Genomic DNA, 24,842 nt, shown 5'->3' on the forward strand with positions numbered 1-24,842 from the left:
CCACTGGTAGAGAGATGACCACTTGCAAAAATAGTCTTAAATAAAGGCTCAGAGTATTCTTGTTATGTTTTAAGTTGTATATGTGAAAAATAATCATACTCAATGATTGTTTTGTACCACAGCACAAAATATATCTCCCATATATGCCATAATGTTTCTGACTTAAAATATTCTAAATTTAATTCTAAATTAAGTTATTTTTGATAAAATAGTAACAAATTTTTCTCTTGCTTGTGTATTTTAAGACATACTTACGGGTTATCCAATAGCAGTATTACGGGGTTAAGTTCTTTCTTTGGTCTATAATAAGCCCTGAGAGGAACAATAAAATTATACAATCCATTTCCAGCTGTTTCAGCTGCAACTATAATTAGCTTATTTTTGAATCCATAGGCTTTTGCGTCCTCATAGTAGTTATGCTGGCAACTCTAGAGAAGAAAAATTATACACAGAAATACCATTTTTATACTCCACTAAAATCGGGTGAAAAAATTTAGGAGACAAAGAAATGTGAAATTAGTCCATCCTGGTGAATCCTTTGTTTTCTAATCAATTTGAAAATAGTTGCACTTTTCTATGCCTAATTCTCCAGCCTGAAGGTGTACATGGATAAAACCAATGAATTCCAGGTAGGCAGCCTGATATGGGGGAATGAAATGGCAGTGATATGTGTGTGCACATATTCTGCTGCAGGGTGGAACTTGCCACTAGATGACATCTGGGTACCAGTATTAAAGAATCATCACAATGTACACATATATCAAAGCATCATGCTAAATACCTCAAATATACACAATTTTATTTGTCAGTCATAATCCACCAAAGCTGGAAAAATAATCTACCTCTGAGTTTTATTTCCAGAAATAGAGTAACACTATAACTAAGTAACCCTGAAACATTCCAAGAACCGAATACCAAAAGGATAGATATTGAAAGGGATTTTTTCATTAAAAAACAAACAAACAGAAAAACTGTGATTGTCTAAAAGCATACCTGAGCTGGCAAGATAATGATGTAAATATTCAAAAGTAAAATACTAATACTAACAATAACAAGAACAACATAATAACACATTACCGAAATGTTATTTCCTGAGGGTATTTTGCTACTTCCAAGGGAGCTAGAATTTACTAGACTTGGCATTATTAAATCAAGATCCTTTTAAATAAAATTATCTGCCTGGAGAACTGCTTTAGCATTCTGGTTTTTTAAACTTTATATCTTTATGTAGGTTTCTTTTTATTTGGGCTGAGAATAGTTGATTCTCTGTGGATTCATTATCAACTCTGGAATATTCTCTGCCTTTATTCCTGAATAAAAACTTGCAAAACATTTTTCGGGAACGAGGTACCTCGAATCAGCAGAATCAATAAACAACAGAATTAGACTCACAAATATTACAGACTTCCTTGTTACTAGATTCAGAATAGAAAATGAACATGTTTACTATGTTTACAGAAATAAAAGAGAACAAGAGGATATTGGAAATATTTGGGTAGATGTTTAAAAAATTACAAATACTCTAGTCTGGAATTAAAAGGTATCACAACTTAAAACAGAAATTCAAAAAATGATTTAAATCGCACATTCTGTTCACCTGAAGGGATCAATTCCATGACTGAGTTGAAGTAATTATTCAGAATACAGGGAGAAGAGAGAAAGTAGTATGGACAAAATTAAGGTGTGTGGGAAGACAGTATGATAATGTCTAATACACATGTAAACAGAATGTCTGACAAAAAGGTGAGAACCACTATTCATGTAAAGATTGACTAAGGCTTTTCTAGAATTAACAAAGCATGCAAATCACTAGGTTCTGAAAACCCAATGAATCCTAATCCAAATAAAGAAAGAGAAATCCAGGGTCATACACAGTGTCATACTGCAGGACAATCTAGACAAGAAGAAGACCTTAAAAGCAGCCATAGAGAAAAGAGAACTGTACCTACAAGAAACAGACATTAGAACGATGGCTGACTTCTCACCAGCACTGTGCAGCACAGAAGGCAGTGAATGAAGCCCTAACATGTTGAAAGAAAAAAAAAAAAAAAACAACTCAGAACCTGGAATTGGATACCCAGCCAAACTAGTCTCTAGGAAGGACAAAATAAGGACATATCTAGAAAACTGAAATGGGAAGAATTTATCACTATAGGATTTCATTAGCAGGATTTCTAAAGCTGTCATCATGAAAGTGGGAAGATCAATCCAGAAGGAAGAATTAAGGCATAAGAAAGAACAGAGCACAGGAGATGATAAAGGAGAAGGGCAGTAGGTCCCCACTGGAAGTACCATTGCAGAACTGTGAAGTACAAACAGGATCTGAGGCCACATAAATTTAGGTCCTTTACAAAGAGATCATGGAAGAAGAAGGTGCCAGGTTGGGGCTGAGATTATTAAAGCACTTCATTTTTATGAGATCAAGTGAGGAAACTGAACCACTTTGGGAAATTTAGAAGCAGCGTAATTAGCAAGAAAAAAATAACACAAGGATATAAATGGAAATTACTATTGATAAACCTTGTCCAGGAAGGGGCCTACTGATGCTCATGTAAAGCAGACTGAGCAACACAATCCTTGCTCACAGACTCCATAGATGCAGCAGTGTTGGCTGCCTAAACCCACCCTCAAATCGCAAAGTGGACACTCATTTACAGAGCAGACTACCACCTCCAAACAGACTCAGTTCAGTTCAGTTCAGTCGCTCAGTTGTGTCCGACTCTTTGTGGCCCCATGTACTGTAGCATGACATGCCTTCTGTCCATCACCAACTCCTGGAGTTTACTCAGACTCATGTCCAATGAGCTGGTGATGCCATTCAACCATCTCATCCTCTGTGGACCCTTTCTCCTCTCTCCTTCAATCTTTCCCAGCATCAAGGTCTTTTCAAATGAGTCAGTTCTTCCCATCAGGTGGCCAAAGTATTGGAGTTTCAGCTTCAGCATCAGTCTTTCCAATGAATATTCAGGACCGATTTCCTTTAGGATGGCCTGGTTGGATCTCCTTGTGGTCCAAGGGACACTCAAGAGTATTCTCCAACAGCACAGTTGAAAAGCATTCAGCTTTCAGCTTCAGCATTCAGCTCTCTTTATACTCCAACTCTCATATCCATACCTTACTACTGGGAAAACCATAGCTTTGACTAGATGGACTTTGTTGGCAAAGGAATGTCTCTGCTTTTTAATATGCTGTCTAGGTTGGTCATAACTTTTCTTCCATGGAGCAAGTGTCTTTTAATTTCATGGCTGCAGTCACCATCTACAGTGGTTTCAGAGCCCCCCAAAATAAAGTCTGCCTCTGATTCCACTGTTTCCCCATCTATTTGCCATGAAGTGATGGAGCTAGATGCCAGATTCTTCATTTTCTGAATGCTGTTTTAAGCCAGCTTTTTCACTCTTCTCTTTCACTTTCATCAAGAGGCTCTTTAGTTCTTCCTCACTTTCTGCCATAAGGGTGGTGTCATCTGCATATCTGAAGTTATTGATATTTCTCCTGGAAATCTTGATGCCAGTTTGTGCTTCATCCAGCCCAGCGTTTCTCATGATGTACTCTGCATATAAGTTAAATAAGCACGGTGACAATATACAGCCTTGATGTACTCCTTTCCCTATTTGGAACCAGTCTGTTGTTCCATGTCCAGTTCTAACTGTTGCTTCCTGACCTGCATACAAATTTCTCAAGAGGCAGGTCAGGTGGTCTGGTATTCCCATCTCTTTAAGAATTTTCCACAGTTGTGATCCACACACTCAAAGGCTTTGACATAGTCAATAAAGCAGAAGTAGATATTTTTCTGGAAATCATTTGCTTTATTGATGATCCAATGGATGTTGGCAATTTGATCTCTGGTTCATCTGCCTTTTGTAAATCCATCTTGAACATCCGGAAGTTCACGGTTTAAGTACTATTGAAGCCTGGCTTGGAGAATTTTGAGCATTACTTTGCTAGCGTGTGAGATGAGTGCAACTGTGTGATCGTTTGAGCATTCTTTGCCATTGCGTTTTTTTGGGGTTGGAATGAAAACTGACCTTTTCCAGTCCTGTGGCCCGGCTGAGTTTTCCACATTTGCTGGCATATTGAGTGCAGCACTTTCATAGCATCATCTTTTAGGATTTGAAATAGCTCAACTGGAATTCCATCACCTCCACTAGCTTTGTTTGTAGTGATGCTTTCTAAGGCTCACTTGACTTTGCATTCCAGGATGTCTGACTCTAGGTGAGTGATCATGCCATCGTGATTATCTGGGTCGTGAAGATCTTTTTTGTACAGTTCTTCTGTGTTTTCTTGCCACCTCTTCTTAATATCTTCTGCTTCTGTTAGATCCATACCATTTCTGTCCTCTATTGTGTCCATCTTTGCATGAAATATTCCCTTGGTATCTCTAATTTTCTTGAAGAGATCCCTAGTCTTTCCCATTCTATTGTTTTCCTCTATTTCTTTGCACTGATCACTGAGGACGGCTTTGTATCTCTCCTTGCTGTTCTTTGGAACTCTGCATTCAAATGGGTATATCTTCCTTTTCTCCTTTGCCTTTTGCTTCTCATTTCACAGCTATTCGTAAGGCCTCCTCAGAAAACTATTTTGCCTTTTTTTTTTTTTTTTCTTTTTTTTTTTTTTTTTTTTTTTTTTTTTTTTTTTTTTTTTTCTATTTTGCCTTTCTGCAATTCTCTTTCTTTGGGATATTCTTGATCACTGCCTCCGGTACAATGTCACAAACCTCCATCCACGTTTCTTCAGGCAGTCTGTCTATCAGATTTCATCCCTTGAATCTATCTCTTTCTTCCACTGTATAATCACAAAGGATTTGATCTAGTGGTTTTCCCTACTTTCTTCAATTTAAATCTGAATTTGGCATTAAGGAATTATGATCTGAGCCACAGTCAGCTCCCAGTCTTGTTTTTGCTCAATGTATAGAGCTTCTCCATGTTTGGCTGTAAAGAATATAATCAATCTGATTTCAGTATTGACCATCCAGTGATGTCCATGTGTAGAGTCTTCTCTTGTGTTGTTGGAAGAGTGTGTTTGCTATGACCAGTGTTCTCTTGGCAAAACTCTATTAGTCTTTGCCCTGGTTCATTCTGCACTCCAAGGCCAAATTTGCTTGTTACTCCAGGTGTTTCTTGACTTCCTACTTTTACATTCCAGTCCCCTATAATGAAAAGGACATCTTTTGTGGGTGTTAGTTCTAGAAGGTCTTGTAGGTTTTCATAGAACTGTTCAACTTCAGCTTCTTCAGCATTACTGGTCGGGACATAGATTACTGTGATATTGAATGGTTTGCCTTGGAAACTAACAGAGATCATTCTGTTGTTTTCGAGATTGCATCCAAGTACTGCATTTCAGACACTTTTGTTGACTATGATGGCTACTCCATTCCTTCTAAGAAATGGCACCAACCAGACTGGTGCCACCTAAAGAATGGATAATCCCAGATGTCATAGACTAATCAACAACAGCTGGAAATTTCTCCTTCTTAGAGACTAATTGTCACCTTTTGGCTCTGAAAGTCTCCATTTCTCCTTCAACAAGACTCACTTCTGAAAGCCTAGCTTTTTCTTGTATCAGGTTCCCTCCTTGGTAGTTTAGTCACTAAGTCATGTTCAACTCTTGGGACCCAATGGACTGTAGCCTGCCAGGCTCCTATGGTCCATGGCATTCTCCAGGCAAGAATACTCGAGTTGGTTTCCTTCTCCAGGCGATCTTCTTGACCCAAGGAATGAACCTGCATCTCCTGCATTACAGGTGAATGCTTTATGGAATGAGAGCCAGGGAAGCCCAAAAGGTCAACCTTGCCCAAACAGTGACTTGAACCCTGGACCCTCAGATTAAAAGTATGATGATCTACTGACTGATCTCTCCTGGGCTCCCTGCTTGTGGTAAGTCGCTCAGTCGTGTCTAATTCTTTGTGACCCCATGATCTGCAGCCAGCCAGACTCCTCTGTCCATGGGATTCTCCAGGCAAGAATACTGGAGTGGGTTACCACACCCTTCTCTGGGGATCGTCCCAACCCAGGGATTGAATCCGGGTCTCCTGCACTGCAGGAGGATTCACTACCATCAAGGGAGCGCTGAATGACTAAACACTCACAGAGAGATGGAAACTGATATTTAATGATAAAGTTATCCCTCCAAACTGTAAAGCCTGTAAGCATAGAGCTGCGATTTTTATACCAGGTAACTCCAAAATTTAGAATCAAAGAAGAAATTCCTGGTTAGAATTAGTGGCATGTTTTAATTTCTGGGAGATGGGGAGTTGCAGAGTGTTCTTTTTATGTGCTTTCTTATTCATTAGGAAAGCAAATCCTTGCACAGGGCATGCCCAATGGCCATGCTGTGAAAGAGATAAAAATGCCCGCTTTCTTACAATGTTTCTGTTTTGGATGATTTCTCCTGAACATCAGCCAGGAACCAAAAACCAGTATAAAATCTTCAGAGAAGGAGTCATTAAACAAGACACTTCCAGTCTAGTTGATAATGAATCTTTGTGAACAACACATGGACTACCTAACTTGCATCACATCAAGCAATTCCACTTTGAGACTTGAGGCAAAAATGCCTAGTAAAGTACACAGAGTGTATTTGGCCAAAATGATCTGAGGAGGACTCTGGTTTGCGGCTCTGGCACCTTTGTTTTCCTTTTAAAAACATGACTGATCAACTCCTCAAGCACATCAGTGGAGGGTAAAGCACTGGGATAATCATTGCTGCTGCTGCTGCTAAGCCGCATCAGTCAGGTCTGACTCTACGCGACCCCATAGACGGCAGCCCACCAGGTTCCCCCGTCCCTGGGATTCTCCAGGCAAGAACACTGGAGTGGGTTGCCATTTCCTTCTCCAGTGCATGAAAGTGAAGAGTGAAAGTGAAGTCGCTCAGTAGTGTCCGACTCTTAGCGACCCCATGGACTGCAGCCTACCAGGCTCCTCCGTCCATGGGATTTTCCAGGCAAGAGTACTGGAGTGGGTTTCCATTGCCTTCTCTGGGGGTAATCATTAGCGCAGTTTAAAAAAGTAAAATTCACCATGTTATGTATTACATTTACATTTGAAAGATAATACTCTATAAACATATTTCAGTCAAAAAATTGTACAGAATTATTTAAATGCATGCAACTACACGATGCCATCATTTTAGTTTTACAGAAAATAACAGCCCCAAATGCTTACCTTGTCTAGTCTTAAGCAGCAAAATGGTACTTTTTCATGAAGGAGATGACAAAAAGTGGGTGAACTTCCTATGTATGGAGAGTAAGGTGGGTAGCCTTTAGCGTATCTGTAAAACAGTATGAAATACCTAATTACCTTGAATAATGCAGGCAAAGTCTGACAAATCAGTTGTAGTCACATTCCTCTCTTTGATAAAGTTAAATGTAGTAATGCTTTGTATTGCAATTATATTTTGATAAAGAAACAATTTGGAACAAGGGTCTTGGACCAAAGCTGACTCATCACATGATTTTGTGAACTAGTTTTCATATGTTTAAATGGTTGGAAAAAGTCAAAAGAAGAGTACTATTTCATCTCATGTGAACATTAAATGAAATTTAAATTTCAGTGTCCAAAACTGAAATTCTGTCAGAATATGGCCATGCTCACTCATCTCTTCAGAAACAGAATTGAATAGTTGAAGCAAAGACCATAAAGTCTAAAATATTTACTAACTGGTCCTTTCCAATCTTCAGTTTAAAAGATTTAGATAGATTTTAGAAAATAGCAATGTTAATTTTATAAAAACATATTTAAAGCTAAATTCATTATTATGATTCACCCTATCAATATTCATGAGTCATGATTTTTTATTTTTTTAAGAAAAAAAGAGTAAATGGTTGAGTGAACTATTCCATTAGACCCACACCAAAACCAGAGTTATTGGTGAAATAATGTTTAAATATTGTCAAAGATATTTGGTTTGTTTATTGACTTTATAAGATAGTCACCTGCACATTATGGCTATAAACTTTTCAAAGTGAAGCTATCAAAGTAACAGCATAAATGAAAATTAAGAGGCAAAAGACAATTTAGTGGAGGAAAAGTTCTTTTATCCAATATGAAAGCTCCATTTTGATGAAGAAAATTTATCTTTCAAACCAAGAAATTTCAAACCTAGTTAGAACTGTTTTTCAGACATCATTAGCTAAGAGAGTAAAATGGAGAATATTTTGCAAATTTAGGAGTTGACAGTCTCCTCTATTACTTCAATGTCTTTTTCATTTTTCTAGAAATAAAAAATATTCCACCTTTCAATTTTTCTGAAGTACATGTAAAGAAAAAATTTCTATCACAGCACCGTTTCTAGAAATATACTGGTGGTCAAATTGCTCCTTCTTCCTATCAGATATTTCATAAATCTATTTGAGTATTATTAATTTCTTAGAGAGTGAAATTGTCTTCTGTGGATATGTCTGTTTCTTGTAATAAATATTTGAAATATTTATTTATACAAATAAATACATACATAAAAATACATAAATAAATATTTATTTCAAATAAATATTTGAAAGAATATTTGAAAGATTAATAGAAGGATTTTTCTATGTTCCAATTATATTTCAGTATATTTTAGTATATTTCAGTATATTTTAGCTCAATTCAACATTAACTGAACTTCTATGATATGAAAAATATTAGAAGTGCCTGAGTGATGTTACCATTACCACTAGGACTAGTACTACACCTAATAGTAACTGATACTCACTGAATGCTTACTCTGCACAAACCATTGTTCTAAGTACATTCCTCCATTATCTCAAGTAATCTTCACATGAACCCTATTTACAGATAAAGCATGGTAGGTCAGATGATTTTAAACAAAGCCACTGGTACACAACCAGTATAAAGTGAAACTGTCAGGGGACACAAATTCCTTTGGACCCCACTCTTAAGGCAGTCGAACACTGTGCTTCCCTTAAGAAATACCAACATAATACATGAATAAGACAAGTAAACAAACTTACTCTAGGCTAAAATGTGACCAATACCTTAAATATTGATACTATTTATTATGGAATCTTAGTTAAGAGAACTGGACTTCATTTATTCATTCATTCAAAACATTATTGATGTATATTAAATAAAAAAGATTGCTGAATGCTGAGACAGACAAGAGCTTAATGGAAGAAGCTGCATTACATGTTGCTGAATTGATTGAGCTTCAATATGGAAGTAGAAAAACAAACTAAAGGTATAAGTTATGTTATAATTTAATAAAAGCATTATTACTTATTTTTAACAAAAAAATGAAAAATACAAACTGTACCCTTAAAGAAAAAAATGTAAAATGTGATATAGATTTATCATGGAAATACTGATATACATATTTTTTTTCTTTAAGGATAAAGGCTAACATAGAGAAAAATGTTGTAAATAGCTGTAAATAGCTGTTGAAGCCAGAAATTCAAGGGCTTAGAATATTTTATCATCAAGAGAGATATTTACTAATAAGAAGAGTGTTTTGGCAGAAGTATGTAGGACTGATTCTGGGATGTCCAGAAGGGAGGGACATTAGTTTTTCACAGCAAGCACAAGTCCCAGTAAACCTTACAAACATACTCCAAGTTCGAGGACATTTCTTCATCTGGTGTAGTTTCATCTTCTGATTGGTCACTTAGAAGCTCACATGTTTGAATTGATGATGTGTCTGCAACCTCTAAAACGGGAGCAATGCTGGGTCTTCTGACTTCTTTACTTCCTTCTGTAGGAAGAGACAGGGTAGGGCCACTTGCAGATCTGCAGCTTGTGTCTTGCAAGTCTATGGCCACAGTACCTGGAACAACGAGAAATGAAAATCCATCAAAGTGTTTGCCACCTATAGGACAGGCAATCATTTAATGATTAAAGTGAGATGAAGCACAGTCAGTATAACCAGGAAATATACTACGTACTGTTTACCCTTTAATCTCAAAAGTGATTTACTTCTTTTTAATTTGAGCATTTTTACCCACAGGGATAAAAAATTCTGTATTTGTGCAAAAGTGTATTTGCTACAACACCTAGTATAGACCTACTATAGGATGAAACATAAGATTTGTGAAATCATGAAACACTTAGACATTTAAATTTTAAAAATTGTTTAAATTTATATTTGTTTTAAACTAATGGAAATTTTTGCTCCATTTCACCTTTATAGATCTCTCATTATACCTTTTCTCCTTATATTGTTGAGTTCTCTTTCTTTTACTCATTTATAACTACTTTTTAATATTAGAATAATTAATGTTTATTAATATTTATTAAGCCCTTCTCTGTGGCAAGCACAATTCTAGGCACTCGAGATATTCAAGGAATAAGGCAGACAATGTTCCTATGCATATGGATTTGTCTTTAAGATAATCAAATGGACAAAGAAATGGAAAAACTAATTCTCAATAATGCTAAATACTATGCAGAAAATAAAACAGAAATTATGTTACATGATGTAGTATAGGGGGGACAGGAAGCAGGGGAGAGGATGAACTTTTCACCCAGTGATGAGAAGCTATACTCCTAAATCATTACATTTGATTTCGTGACATAAAAAGAAAATTGTGAGCACACAAGTCATGGAAATGCCTTGAGGCAGTAAGAACAGAGAATTTAAATAGCTTAAGGCTTTGAATCCTTGGAATACTCAAGGAACAGTAAATGGAAGAAACAAATTCCTCTGATATTTTTAAGTAACATTTAAAAATTAGTATAAACATCAATTTATGGAAATTGATGGAAAATTTATGGGAAGTGGCTGTCTCTCCCTTTCTGAAGAAAAAAAAATCAATCTAACAGATGACTGCCACCATATTTCACAACCACTGACTTTATTTATGTATTTATGGAAAGCTGGCCATCCTTCTGAAAGCCCTGAGTCTCCATTTTGTTTGATTCTTTGAAGCAGCTATTAAAACGCTCTCCATTTCCTTGAAACTTTTGTCTGATCTTACAACCTTCTTCACTGTAACAGCCTGAGACTTTAAAGGGAGGAAAAAACCTCAGGGGTTTTAGCATCTCTTTCTTTGTAGCATGGACAAAGAAGTCAGCAACTGAATTCTAAAAACCTCCGAGAAATACCTTGATGCTGGGAAAGACCGAGAGCAGGAGGAGAAGGGGGGGACAGAGGACAAGATGGTTGAATGGCATCACCGACTCGATAGACATGAGTTTGAGCAAGCTCCGGAAGTTGGTGATGGACAGGGAAGCCTGGTGTGCTGCAGTCATGGGGCTGCAAAGATCAGACATGACTGAACAACAACAACACAGAAGAAGGGGTTAAAAGTCAATGTTTCTGAATGTGAGAGTTGATAGAACCAAGACTGGGGAGACCATCTGAGTTCTCCATCTGGGTATTCCTCAATATTGAAATAAATGTGGGACTCAAGTTTCAGAGGCTAGGACCTCTGAAAATACTGTACATGACACTCAGACTGGGGGGAGAGGGAGCCTGGTGTGTCTGCTGTTAATGGGGAAGACTCCTGTGAGGGGCACGACACAATGTGTCTAAAATGACCGTGCCCGAGAAAACAATTTGATGACCACCATATCCGAGCAAAGGTAAAAGTGGTTGGCATCAGAAACTGTACACTCCAGTAACTTTTTAGCACCACAAATAAGGATTAATTTATACTGCAATCCATCTTGGGAGGGAGATGAGGATCCTAGAGAAAATGAGATTAAATTTTCCATTAATCAGGTGAGTGGATCTGATTAAACATTAAATTTTATAAATTTGATTCATCAGAATAAAACCATATATGATCTGTATCCTAATATTATAAATTAAAATCCACATTTATGACATTTATCCTCTGCAGATGACCACATTGTATAATTCAGAGGGAAAAGGAATCTTTTGAAGTAAGATTATTTTTATCTTTTGAAAGAAAGCTGTCTTTCTATTGAAGAAATCCTTCAATTCCCTATCTTCAACCAAGTAAACAAGAAAGCTTCAGCAAACTTTTCTCCTTTTATTTCTGTTTGGAAGGAAAGAGACACACCCACATTTATGTAAAACTCAACCCTACTCTTGTTTTGAGAATTAAATCCCCACCTTCTTCCCAAGGAGCCATGTTCTCTGCATTTCACCCCCTCCCAAATATATGTGTCTCCACAACACTTCCAACTACCTCCTTATCATCTTCCTGCTCAACACAGGAAACTTGGTGACTTCCTGATAATTCTTCCCACACTGATATTTGGCACCAAGCTGAGTATGGGGGGGATGTGATCATGAGAAAGTCAAAATTTAGCAGGGAAAACACAGTTTTAAAAGCAATTTCAATTACAGAAACAATTTCTTCTTTGAACCGTTCCTTCCCCTAACAAAACCTGGCTCTTCTCTGACATCTCTCCTTGCAATTCTGAAGGTTGCAACACTGAAAGAGTGCCTGTGTTTTAGAAGTGGGGAAATACCCTCAAGGTTCTCACTGCCTCTTTCAGAGCATTTTCCCTTCACCCCTTATGATATCCCAGCTCTGTGTCATTCATCTTCAGAGTCCATTACCCACTGTCTTTCACTGATTTCCTTGTACACCAACCCTGTGTTGTCCTACCTAGTTTTGTTTTTAATGGAAGTAAGTTGACTTACTATCTTATATTAGTTTCAGGTGTACAACAGAGTGAGTCAATGTTTTTATAGATTATACCCCATATAAGTTATTATAAAGTATTGACGATATTCCTTGTGCTATACATTATATCCTTTTATCAAGTAGTCTGTACCTCTAAATTCCCTTCACCTATTTTGCCATTCTCCCCACTGCTAACCACTAGTTTCTTCTCTGTGAGTCTGTTTTATTATCAGTTCAGTTCAGTTCAGTCGCTCAGTCGTGTCCGACTCTTTGCGACCCCATGGACCGCAGCACGCCAGGCCTCCCTGTCCATCACCAACTCCCGGAGTTTACTCAAACCCATGCCCATCGAGTCAGAGATGTCATTCAATCATCTCATCCTCTGTCATTCCCTTCTCCTCCTGCCCCAATCCTTCCCAGCATCAGGGTCTTTTCAAATGAGTCAGTTCTTCACATCAGGTGACCAAAGTATTGGAGTTTCAGCTTCAGCATCTGTCCTTCCAATGAACACTCAGGACTGATCTCCTTTAGGATGGACTGGTTGGATTTTCTTGTGGTCCAAGGGACTCTCAAGAGTCTTCTCCAACACCACAGTTCAAAAGCATCACTTCTTCGGCGCTCAGCTTTCTTTGTAGTCCAGCTCTCACATCCATGCATGACCACTGGAAAAACCATAGCCTTGACTAGACAGACCTTTGTTGGCAAAGGAATGCCTCTGTTTTTTATTATGCTGTTTTGTTATACATTCTACTTATTTCTTTCTTTAACTTTTTCTTTTATATTGGAGTACAGTTGACTAACAATGTTGTGTTAGTTTCAAGTGGACAGCAGGTGATTCAGTTATTGCCCTTTTGAATTCTTTTCCTGTTTAGGCCATTACATAGTATGGAGCAAAGTTCCCTGCACCAAACAGTAGGTTATACATTTTAAATATGGCAATGTGTACATGTCAATCCCAAACTCCCTATCTTTCCCCAGCCCGGCCCTCTCCCCAGTAACTATGGTTAGTTCTCTAAGTCTCTGTGAGTCTGTTTCTGTTTTGTAAACAAGGTTATTTGTATCATATTTTTTTTAGATTCCACATATAAGCTATATCATACAATATTTCTCTTTTGTCTGGCTTACTTTACTCAATATGACAACCTTTAGGTCCATCCATGTTGCTGCAAATGGCATTATATCACTGTCTTTTCATGGCTGAGTAATATTCCATTGTATATGTGCCACATCTTTATCTCTTCTTCCACTGATGGCTACTTAGGTTGCTTCTATTTCTTGGCTGTAGTAAACAGTGCTGTAACATCGAGGTGCATGTGTCTTATCAAATCATGTTTTTCTCCAGATGTATGCCCAGGAATGGGGATGCTGGATCTAGTTTTAGTTTCTTAAGGAAACTCCACACTGTTTTCTGTAGTGGCTGTACCAATTTACATTCCCACCAACAGTGTAGGAGGGGTCCCTTCTCTCTACACTCATTTATTGTTTGTGCATTTTTTTTGATGATAGACATTTTGATTGGTGTTAGGTAATATCTCATTTTAGTTTTGATTTGTATTTCTCTAAAATTTAGTGATGTTGAACATCTTTTCATGTGGCTCTTGGCCATCTGTAGGTCTTCTTTGGAGAAATGTTTAGGTCTTCCACGCATTTTTGGATTGGGTTGTTTGTTTTGATAATATTAAACCTTATGAGCGGCTTGTAAATTTTGGAGACTAATCTCTAGTTGGTCACATCATTTACAAACATTTTCTCCCATTCTGTGGGTTGCCTTTTCATTTTGTTTATGGCTTCCTTTGCTGCGCAAAAGTTTTTGAGTTTAATTAGGTCTGCCTGCAATGTGGGAGACCTGGATTCGATGCCTGGGTTGGGAAGATCTCTTGGAGAAGGGAAAGGCTATCCACCCCAGTATTCTTGCCTGGAGAATTTCATGGACTGTATAGTCCGTGGGGTCACAGAGTCGGACACAACTGAGTGACTTTCACTTTCAGGTCTCATTTGTTTATGTTTATTTCCATTACTCTTATGCAGCAAAACTTTATGAGAGTTGTCTAGACCTAGTTTCCCTAAGTTATCTTCTGACATTTTATCATAAACCCCTCTGATCTGGCATTCCCCAACTTACCACTTCACTGAAAGAGCTCTTATTGAGATAAAGAGCAATCAGTTTTTTACTAAATTCAATGGCCAGTTTTCAATTATGTTATTTGGCCACTATAGGCATTAGACATGGCTCATCACTCCACCTTCTCCAACCACTGGATTCATTTGGATTCCAGGACAAGACACTCAGCTCATTTCCCTTATCAGTAGCTCCTTCTTTGTTTCCTCTGCTGGTTTCTTCTCATTCCCTTGAGAGTTAATATTGACATGTTGCAGGATTCGGTCCTTTGTCTTCATTCCTTTTCTGCCCACAATCATTTTCTCAATGATCTTGTTCAGTCTCATGACTTTAAACATAATACATAAGCTCAGGAATCCAAAAATAATTTTTTCAGCATACACCTCTCTCCTGAACTCTAGACTCATTTCAGTTTTTTGATTTTTTTTCTAAATGAAGTTACTCAATTTACAATGTTGTGTTAATTTCTGCTGTGCAACTAAGTGACTCAGTTATACACATATTGTGCATGCTAAGTCATGTCTGACTCTTTGTGACCCCCTGGACTGTAGTCCACCAGGCGCCTCTGTCCATGGGATTTTCCTGGCAAGAACACTAGAGTGGGTTGCCATTTCCTCCTCCATGGGATCTTTCTGACCCAGGAATCAAACCCAGGTCTCTGGCATTGGCAGGTGGATTCCTCACCCCTGAGCCACCAGGGAAGACTATACACATATAGATATTCTTTTTTGTCTTCTTTTCCATAATGGTTTATCACAAGATATTGAATATAGTTCCCTGTGCTATACAGTAGGGACTGAACTCTAGACTATTACATTGAATCTCTTATTTGACATTTTTCTCTCAATATCTAACAGAAATTAGAAATGCACTGCATTCCAAACTGAATTCTATATCTCCAATGGTTCCCTCCAGACCTTTCTCATCTAAATGAATGACCATTCCCATTTTCCTGCTGCTTATACTAAAAACCTAACTCAATGAGACTATGAGCCATGTCTTGTAGGGCCACCCAAGATGGACAGGTCATAGTGGAGAGTTCTGACAAAATGTGGTCCACTGGAGAAGGGAATGGCAAACCACTTCAGTATTCTTGCCTTGAGAACCCCATGAACAGTATGAAAATGCAAAAAGATATGACACTGAAAGATGAACTTCCCAGGTTGGTGCCCAAAATACTACTGGAGAAGAGTGGAGAAATAACTCCAGAAAGAATGAAGAGACGAAGCCAAAGAGAAAACAATGTCCAGTTGTGGATGTGACTGGTGATGGAAGTCAAGTCCCGTGCCATAAAGAGCAATATTGCATAGGAAATTGGAAGTTAAGTTCATGAATCAAGGGAAATTAGAAGTGGTCAAACAGGAGAGGGCAAGCATTTAGGAAGCAACATTTTAGGAATCAGTGAACTAAAATGGACTGGAATGGGTGAATTTAGTTCATATAACCATTATATCTACTACTGTGGGCAAGAATTCCTTAGAAGATATGGAGGAGCCCTCATAGTCAATGAAAGAGTACAAAATGAAGCACTTGGATGCAATCTCAAAAAGAACATAACAATCTCTGTTTTTCTCCAAGGCAAACCATTCAATATCAGAGTACTCCAACTCTATGGCCCAACCAGTAATGAAAAAGAAACTGAAATTGAATGGTTCTATGAAGATTTATAAGACCTTCTAGAACTAACACCTACAAAAGATGTCCTTTTCATTATAGGGGATGAAAGTAGGAAGTAAGATGTCAAGAGATACTTGGACTAATAGGCAAATTTGGCCTTGGAATACAAAATGAAGCAGGGCGAAGGCTAATAGAGTTTTGCAAAGAGAACACACTGATCATAGCAAACACCCTCTTCCAACAACACAAGAGAAGACTCTACACACGGACATCACCCGATGGTCAACACTGAAATCAGATCAGACTGATTATATTCTCTGCAGCCAAAGATGGAGAAGCTCTATACAGTCAGCAAAAACAAGACCGGGAGCTGACTGTGGCTCAGATCATGAACTCCTTATTGCCAAATTCAGACTTAAATTGACGAAAGTAGGGAAAAACCACTAGACCATTCAGGTATGACCTAAATCAAATCCCTTATGTTTATAGAGTGAAAGTGAGAAATAGATTCATGGGATTAGATTTGATAGACAGAGTACCTGATGAACTGTGGACAAAGGTTCATGACATTGTACCAGAGGCAGTGATCAAGATCAATCCCCAAGAAAAAGAAATGCAAAAAGGTAAAATGGTTGTCTGAGGAAGCCTTACAAATAGCTGAGAAAAGAAGGTGAAAGGCAAAGGAGAAAAAGAAAGATATACCTATCTGAATGCAGAGTTGCAAAGAATAGCAAGGAGAGATAAGAAAGCCTTACTCAGAAAATGAGAGATACAAGGGAATATTTCATACAAAGATGGGCACAATAAAGGAAAAAAATGGTATGGACCTAGCAGAAGCAGAAGATATTAAGAAGAGGTGATAAGAATACACAGAAGAACTAAACAAAAAAGATCTTCATGACCCAGATAACCATGCTGGTGTGATAACTCACCGAGAACCAAACATCCTGGAATGTGAAGACAAGTGGGCCTTAGGAAACAAAGTTTTTGGAGGTGATGAAATTTCAGTTGAGCTTTTCAAAACCTAAAAGATGATGCTGTGAAAGTGCTGCACTCAGTATGCCAACAAATTTGGAAAACTCAGCAGTGGCCACAGGACTGGTAAAGATCAGTTTTCATTCCAATCCCAAAGAAAAGCAGTGCCAAAAAATGCTCAAACGACCACACAATTGCTCTCATCTCACACAATAGCAAAGTAATGCTTAAAATTCTCCAAGCCAGGATTCAACATTAGATGAACCAGATGTTCAAGCTGGATTTAGAAAAGATAGAGAATCCAGAGATCAAATTGCCAACATCCGTTGGATCATCAAAAAAACTAGGGAGTTCCAGAGAAACATCTATTTCTGCTTTATTGACTATGCCAAAGCCTTTGACTGTGTGGATCACAATAAACTGTGCAAAATTCTTAAAGAGATTTGAATGCCAGACCACCTTACCTGCCTCCTGAGAAATCTGTAAGCAGGTCAAGAAGCAACAGTTAGAACCGGCCATGGAACAACAGACTGTTTCCAAATTGGGAAAGGAGTACGTCAAGGCTGTATATTGTCACGCTGCTTATTTAACTTATATGCAGAGTACATCATGTGAAATGCTGGACTGGATGAAGCACAAGCTGAAATCAAGGTTGCTAGGAGAAATATCAATAAACTCATATATGTTGATGATACCATCCTTATGACAGAAAGTGAAGAGCAACTAGAGAGCCTCTTGCTGAAAGTGAAAGAGGAGAGTGAAAAGGCTGGATTAAAACTCAACATTCAAAAAATGAAGTTCATGGCATCCAGTTCCATCACTTCATGGCAAATGGATGGGGAAACAGTGGAAACAGTGACATACTTTATTTTGGGGGGCTCCAAAATCACTGCAGATGGTGACTGCAGCCATGAAATTAAAAGACGCTTGCTCCTTGGAAGAAAAACTATGACCAACCTAGACAGCATATTAAAAAGCAGAGACATTACTTTGCTGACAAAGTTCCATCAAGTCAAAGCTATGTTTTTTCCAGTAGTCATGTATGGATGTGAGAATTGGACTATAAGAAAAGCTAAATGCTGAAGAATCAATGTTTTTGAACTGTGGTGTTGGAGTTGACTCTTGAGAGTCCCTTGCACAGCAACGAGATCCAACCAGTCCATCCTATAGGAAATCAGTCCTGAATATTCATTGGAAGGACTGATGCTAAAGCTGAAACTCCAATATTTGACCACCTGATGGGAAGAACTGACTCACTGGAAAAGACCCTGATGCTGGGAAAGACTGAAGGCAGGAGGAGAAGGGGATGACAGAGGATGAGATGTATGGATGGCATCATATTCAATGAATATGAATTTGAGCAAGCTGTAGGAGTTGGTGATGACAGGGAAGCCTGCCGTGCTGTGGTCCATGGGTTCCCAGAGTATTGGATATTATTGAGTGACCTAAATGAACAGAACTGATACTAAGTTCCCTTGAGTTCTTCACACTTCTCTATTACAGTTCACTTCTAATTCAGGAGTAAATAATGGCACCCTACTTTCAAAGTATACCCATAATTTTTTCTCTCCTGCTACTTCCACTTGAAATTACACTGGATTCTTGACCCTAAGCATCTATTGTTAACACCAGCCACGGTGATTTTGTGATTATGCTGAAGATGAGTTCAGCATAGGTGAGACCATCCGTTGCTCTGCTGAGAACCCTGTGATGATTCCCACTTCACTCCGAGTAGAAGCTACAACTCTTACATTGACTTAAAGAGCCCAGCATGATCTGGCCCCTTTGTACCTCTCTCTCCACCTGTTCTGCACTCTTACCATCAAATCACCGTGTTTGCGTCACGAGGGCCCCTTTATTGATCCTGGAACACATCAATCAGGTTCCTACCCCTCCTGTAGGGCCCTTGTACCAGCTATTATCTCTTCCAGGAATGCTTTTCCTTCAGACATTCACAGGCATAATACCCTTATTTTCTTCAAGTATCTTCTCAAATGCCACCTTTTCAATTAGGCCTACAAGCCACCTAAAAATTCAATTGTTCTAGAATTCATACACGCTTTTTGCTAGCTGTTTTCTTCTCGCTTTTATCTTACTACTCATTGCCTTCTAATCTACTAAGTATTTTACTGATTTTGATATGTACTGTTTATGGCCAGACTTCCCCATGATAAAACGTTAACTCTGGAAGCAAGGAGCTTCCATTTGTTCTCTAATTAATCACAAATACTTCTTCTTAATTTGGAGTATAACTGCTTTTCCATGTATGTTAGTTTCTGCTACACAAAGAAGTGAATCGGCTACATGTATACATATATCCCCTCCCTCCTGAGTCACACTCCCTCCCCATCCCCAGCCGTCTAGGTCACCACAGAGCACCGAGCTAAGCTCCCTGCATTATACAGCAGCTTCACACTAGCTATCTATTTTATATATCATAGTGTATATATGTCAAAGCTACTCTGTCCATTTGTCCCACCCTCCCATCACAGATACTTGTGAGAGTCCCTGGCATGGACTAGGTACTCAACAAGTAATTCTTAAACATGTGAAACCAACAAGTAAAACTCCTATAGAAGAGAAAATATGTTATATCAGTGACAATCTGAGTTATCTAACAAAGTCCAAGCAGGACCATGGAATATGTCTCAGAGGGAGTGATATTAAGACTGAGATGCAAATGATTAGAGGTAGTTACATAAGCAAAGCTGGGGAGTAGATCTTCTCAGGGGAAACAGTGCAACAAGGACCGTTGGTTAAAAAAAAAAAAAAAAAAACCGTTAGGAAAGACTGAAATGAATTAATATGATTGGGGTTAAGGAGAGCAATTGAAGGGATGATGAAAAACTATTAGTGAAGACTGAAAGAAATTTACTATTATTGGGACTTAGGATAGCAACTGAAGGAATGGTAAAATGTAGGACTAAAAATGAAAGAAGGAATTATTTTAAAAAGATACTTAAAAGTGATCATGTAATTTATCTTCTAAATGAGGGTATTCTTAAGAATCAAAGTAGATTTCTCTTCATAATGACACCAGGACAATGTATATAATCTGGTACTGTCCTGGGAAAACAAGGACTGCTTCAAGTAAAAAGAGAGAGAGAGAGAGAGAGAGATTTTGGTTATCAACTGTAAACCATTTTATAGTATAAAATTTAGACTTTTTTCCCAATGGCTAGTAGGAAGAAATTAAAAATTAATGCAGGAGCATGATTATAACATAATGTAAAAACTGCTACTCTGGTAGCAAGGTGGGGAGGAGTGCAGGGCAGCAAGGCTGGAGGCATGGAGAGGAGACTGGGGGGATTCTGCAGTGGGAGGGCAGGACGATGGAGACCCAGCCCCACCAAACTGAGCGTGGACGTGGCAAAGGACAACTTTAGAGGCCACTTGGTTAAACTTAGTGGAATTCAGTGAAATACAAAGTATAAGAAGAGAAGAATAGTGAAACGTTAGAATTCTGTCATTACAAATAAAAGGATGATGGTATCACATTTTTTAGCAGAAAAAGAAAAAATGAAGGAGGAAGTTGTTTTGAATGAATATAGAAAGATTAGCTCAATTTGAATATACCACATTGGTTTTTCCAATGCTTGCTTGACTTTTCCATATAGCCCGTGGACAGTTGAATATGTTGCTGTGAAAAGAGATTTACGGTCATGATTTAGGTAAGGGGATCATCAATTTATGGAGAAGAATTGAATCTTTGAGAGCAGATGCAACAATTTAGGGAAAATGAATGTGCAGGGTGCAGAGGAAAGAGCACTAGAACATTTTAGGAAGAACATGGTCAATATTGTCATAGGCTGTGATGACCCCACTGGATTTAGAGTAGAGCAGTGGGCTTGCCAGAGCAGTTTCAGTGATATACTGGGTGCAGATTTCAGACCTAACTGGTAGAGACATGAGGGGATGGTAAGATTTCAACCCAGCAACTGAAGACAACACTTGGAATTTATCTGTGACGTTGTCAAGGCATGAGGTCCAGAAGTGTGTGTGTGTGTGTGTGTGTAGATAGAGACATGAAGAGAGTCAGAGAGAGAGAGAGAAGCAGGGAGGAAGAATGAATTGGTGATTAAAAAAAAAAAAAAAAGAATCCAAGTAATGAGGATTAATAAAAAAGTGAAGTCCCTAAGAGGGAAATGGAGAATGGCTTGTTGCATAAGTGAAGGTATTTATATTAAAATATTATAAGCTAAAAAAAGGGACACATTTTCCTTGTGACAGAAACTCAGTGCATGTAGGTTTGTATGTAGTTTGGTGACAAAATTTAATGGAAGTTCTTATTTGTCTGAATCTTTTTTAAAAAAAATTTCTGTGTCACAGAAGCCAACTTCAGTAAGAATTAGATAAAAGATTGGGGAGTTTTGGGAAACAGAGAGAGAATCTGAAAGAGCCATTATTAATAACTGAATGTAGAACTTACAAAGAAATACAGAAGTGTCTGGTGTTTATATTCTAATCAGATATATGAAACTGTTGTTAGAAGTTTTGAACTATTTTAATTTCTTACCAGTTTAACAGATTGGAAACTTTGTTCTGTATATTTAGTTATTAGTTACACCAAGTTTGTAAGACACACAAGTATATTTTAAATTTGACTTTGGAAAATTGAGAAAAATAAATATAAAATGTTATGCTTTTCAAAGAAGGAAATTAATTATATTTTCAAATTTATTTATACTTACCCATGCTGGCAATTATGCTATGTACAGGCAATCTAGACGGTCCGTGATAAAATGACCTTGGTACATTGCTTTTTTTCTGATGGTCGTGGTTTTTAAATGCTGAATTCTCTTCTTTGGTAATATTAATATAAAAACATGTATCTGTGGCATTCATAATATATCGAGGACCTGGATTCAGCAAAATGTTTTTATTATCTTCCCTCCTAATACCAATCAAGCAGACACCAAACCTTAATTTTAAAAAGAAAATAAAGGAATTTAAGTTTAAAGTTCAGCAAAGGTCTTAGTTTTTTAAGCTTGAATATTAAGAAAATAAGTAAACTATTAAAAGGCAAAGGGAAATTAAAACCTCAAATAGGAAGATTTTAAAGCTTGAAAAAATCTTGTAAGTTCAAAGTTCTTGTTTTTATAGAAGAAAACAAACCAAAAAAAATCAATATCTTTAGTGTGTTGTGAAATCAATTTGGATACTTAAGACTATGTGTGTGTGTGTGTGTATATATATATATAAAAGAATGGAATAAAAGATAAAAGAAAACATCAAAGTAAATATCATTTAGTAAGGGCAATTTTTTTTTCAGGCAGGTAAATTTTGTATGTATACTGGGTCTTACCATCAAATGTATATCTTAATTTGGCCCAAAAAAATAAAACAGCATTTTAATTAACACTTTAAAATTTTAATCTATACAAAAGATTCATTTTCTTGTGAATTTCTACAGCACTAAAATGTTTTTAAAGAAAATTGAAAAGATGCTAATCTGATCACAGGACCACAGTCATGTCTAACTCAGTGAAACTAAGCCATGCTGTGTGGGGCCACCCAAGATGGTTGGGTCATGGTGGAGAGGTCTGACAAAATGTGGTCTACTGGAGAAGGGAATGGCAAACCACATCAGTATTCTTGCCTTGAGAACCCCATGAACAGTATGAGAAGGCATAATGATAGGATACTGAAAGAGGAACTCTCCAGGTCGATAGGTGCCCAATATGCTACTGGAGATCAGAGGAGAAATAACTTCAGAAAGAATGAAGCGATGGAGCCAAAGCAAAAACAATGCCCAGTTGCAGATGTGACTGGTGATAGAAGCAAGGTCCGATGCTGTAAAGAGCAATATTGCATAGGAACCTGGAATGTTAGGTCCATGAATCAAGGCAAATTGGAAGTGGTCAAACAGGAGATGGCAAGAGTGAATGTCAACATTCTAGGAATCAGCGAACTAAAATGGACTGGAATGGGTGAATTTAACTCAGATGACCATTAAATCTACTCCTGTGGGCAGGAATCCCTTAGAAGAAATGGAGTAGCCATCATGGTCAACAAAAGAGTCTGAAATGCAGTACTTGGATGCAATCTTAAAAACGACAGAATGATCTCTGTTCGTTTCAAAGGCAAACCATTCAATATCATGGTAATCCAAGCCTATGCCCAACCAGTAACGCTGAAGAAACTGAAGTTGAACGGTTCTATGAAGACCTACAAGACCTTTTAGAACTCACACCCAAAAAAGATGTCCTTTTCATTATAGGGGACTGGAATGCAAATGTAGGAAGTCAAGAAACACCTGGAGTAACAGGCAAATTTGGCCTTGAAGTATGGAATGAAACAGGGCAAAGGCTAATAGAGTTTTGCCAAGAGAACGCACTGGTCATAGCAAACACCCTCTTCCAACAACACAAGAGAAGACTCTACACATGGACATCACCAGATGGTCAACACTGAAATCAGACTGAATATATTCTTTGCAGCCAAAGATGGAGAAACTCTATACAGTCAGCAAAAACAAGACCAGGAGCTGACTGTGGCTCAGATCATGAACTCCTTATTGCCAAATTCAGACTTAAACTGAAGAAAGTAGGGATAACCACTAGACCATTCAGGTATGACCTAAATCAAATCCCTTATGACTATACAGTGGAAGTGAGAAATAGATTTAAGGGACTAAATCTGATAGACAGAGAGCCTGATGAACTATGGACAGAGGTTCGTGACATTGTACAGGAGACAGGGATCAAGGCCATCCCCATGGAAAAGAAATGCAAAAAGGCAAAATGGTTGTCTGAGGAGGCCTTACAAATAGCTATGAAAAGAAGGGAAGCAAAAAGCAAAGGAGAAAAGGAAAGATATTCCCATTTGAATGCAGAGTTCCAAAGAATAGCCAGGAGAGATAAGAAAGCCTTCCTCAGTGATCAATGCAAAGAAATAGGGGAAAACAACAGAATGGGAAAGACTAGAGATCTCTTCAAGAAAATTAGAGATATCAAGGGAACATTTCAGGCAAAGATGGGTTTGATAAAGGACAGAAATGGTATGGACCTAACAGAAGGAGAGGATATTAAGAAGAGGCGGCAAGAATACACAGAAAAACTGTACAAAAAAGGTCTTCACGACTCAGATAATCACAATGGTGCGTTCACTGAGCTAGAGCCAGACATCCTGGAATGTGAAGTCAAGTGGGCCTTAGAAAGCATCACTACAAACAAAGCTAGTGGATGTGATGGAATTCCAGTTGAACTATTTCAAATCCTGAAAGATGATGCTGTGAAAGTGCTGCACTCAATATGCCAGCAAATTTGGAAAACTCAGCAGTGGCCACAGGACTGGAAAAAGTCAGTTTTCATTCCAATCCCTAAGAAAGGCAATCCCAAAGAATGTTCAAACTACTGCACAATTGCACTCATCTCACACGCTAGTGAAGTAATGCTCAAAATTCTCCAAGCCAGGCTTCAGCAATAGGTGAACGAGAACTTCCAGATGTTCAAGCTGATTTAGAAAAGTCAGAGGAACCAGAGATCAAATTGCCAATATACACTGGATCATTGAAAAAGCAACAGAGTTCCAGAAAAACATCTATTTATGCTTTATTGACTATGCCAAAGCCTGACCTGCCTCTTGAGAAACCTGTATGCA

At 37.9% G+C, this 24,842-nt stretch overlaps 1 protein-coding gene across 4 annotated transcripts in view; it reads right to left on the reverse strand.

The window, feature by feature from the left end:
* KCNT2 (potassium sodium-activated channel subfamily T member 2) overlaps positions 1–24,842 on the reverse strand; it is a 426,098-nt gene that overhangs the window by 102,159 nt on the left and 299,097 nt on the right. For all 4 annotated transcript variants that reach the window (XM_043485980.1, XM_043485984.1, XM_043485982.1 and 1 more), the window contains 4 exons: positions 21,932–22,161; positions 9,543–9,756; positions 7,161–7,266; positions 256–428 (listed from right to left, as the gene is read on the reverse strand). In XM_043485980.1, the coding sequence (XP_043341915.1) occupies positions 256–428; positions 7,161–7,266; positions 9,543–9,756; positions 21,932–22,161 (723 nt within the window). The remainder of the gene's footprint in view (positions 1–255; positions 429–7,160; positions 7,267–9,542; positions 9,757–21,931; positions 22,162–24,842) is intronic.

The sequence above is a fragment of the Cervus canadensis genome, chromosome 13, assembly GCF_019320065.1.
Source record: "Cervus canadensis isolate Bull #8, Minnesota chromosome 13, ASM1932006v1, whole genome shotgun sequence".
NCBI lineage: Eukaryota > Metazoa > Chordata > Mammalia > Artiodactyla > Cervidae > Cervus > Cervus canadensis.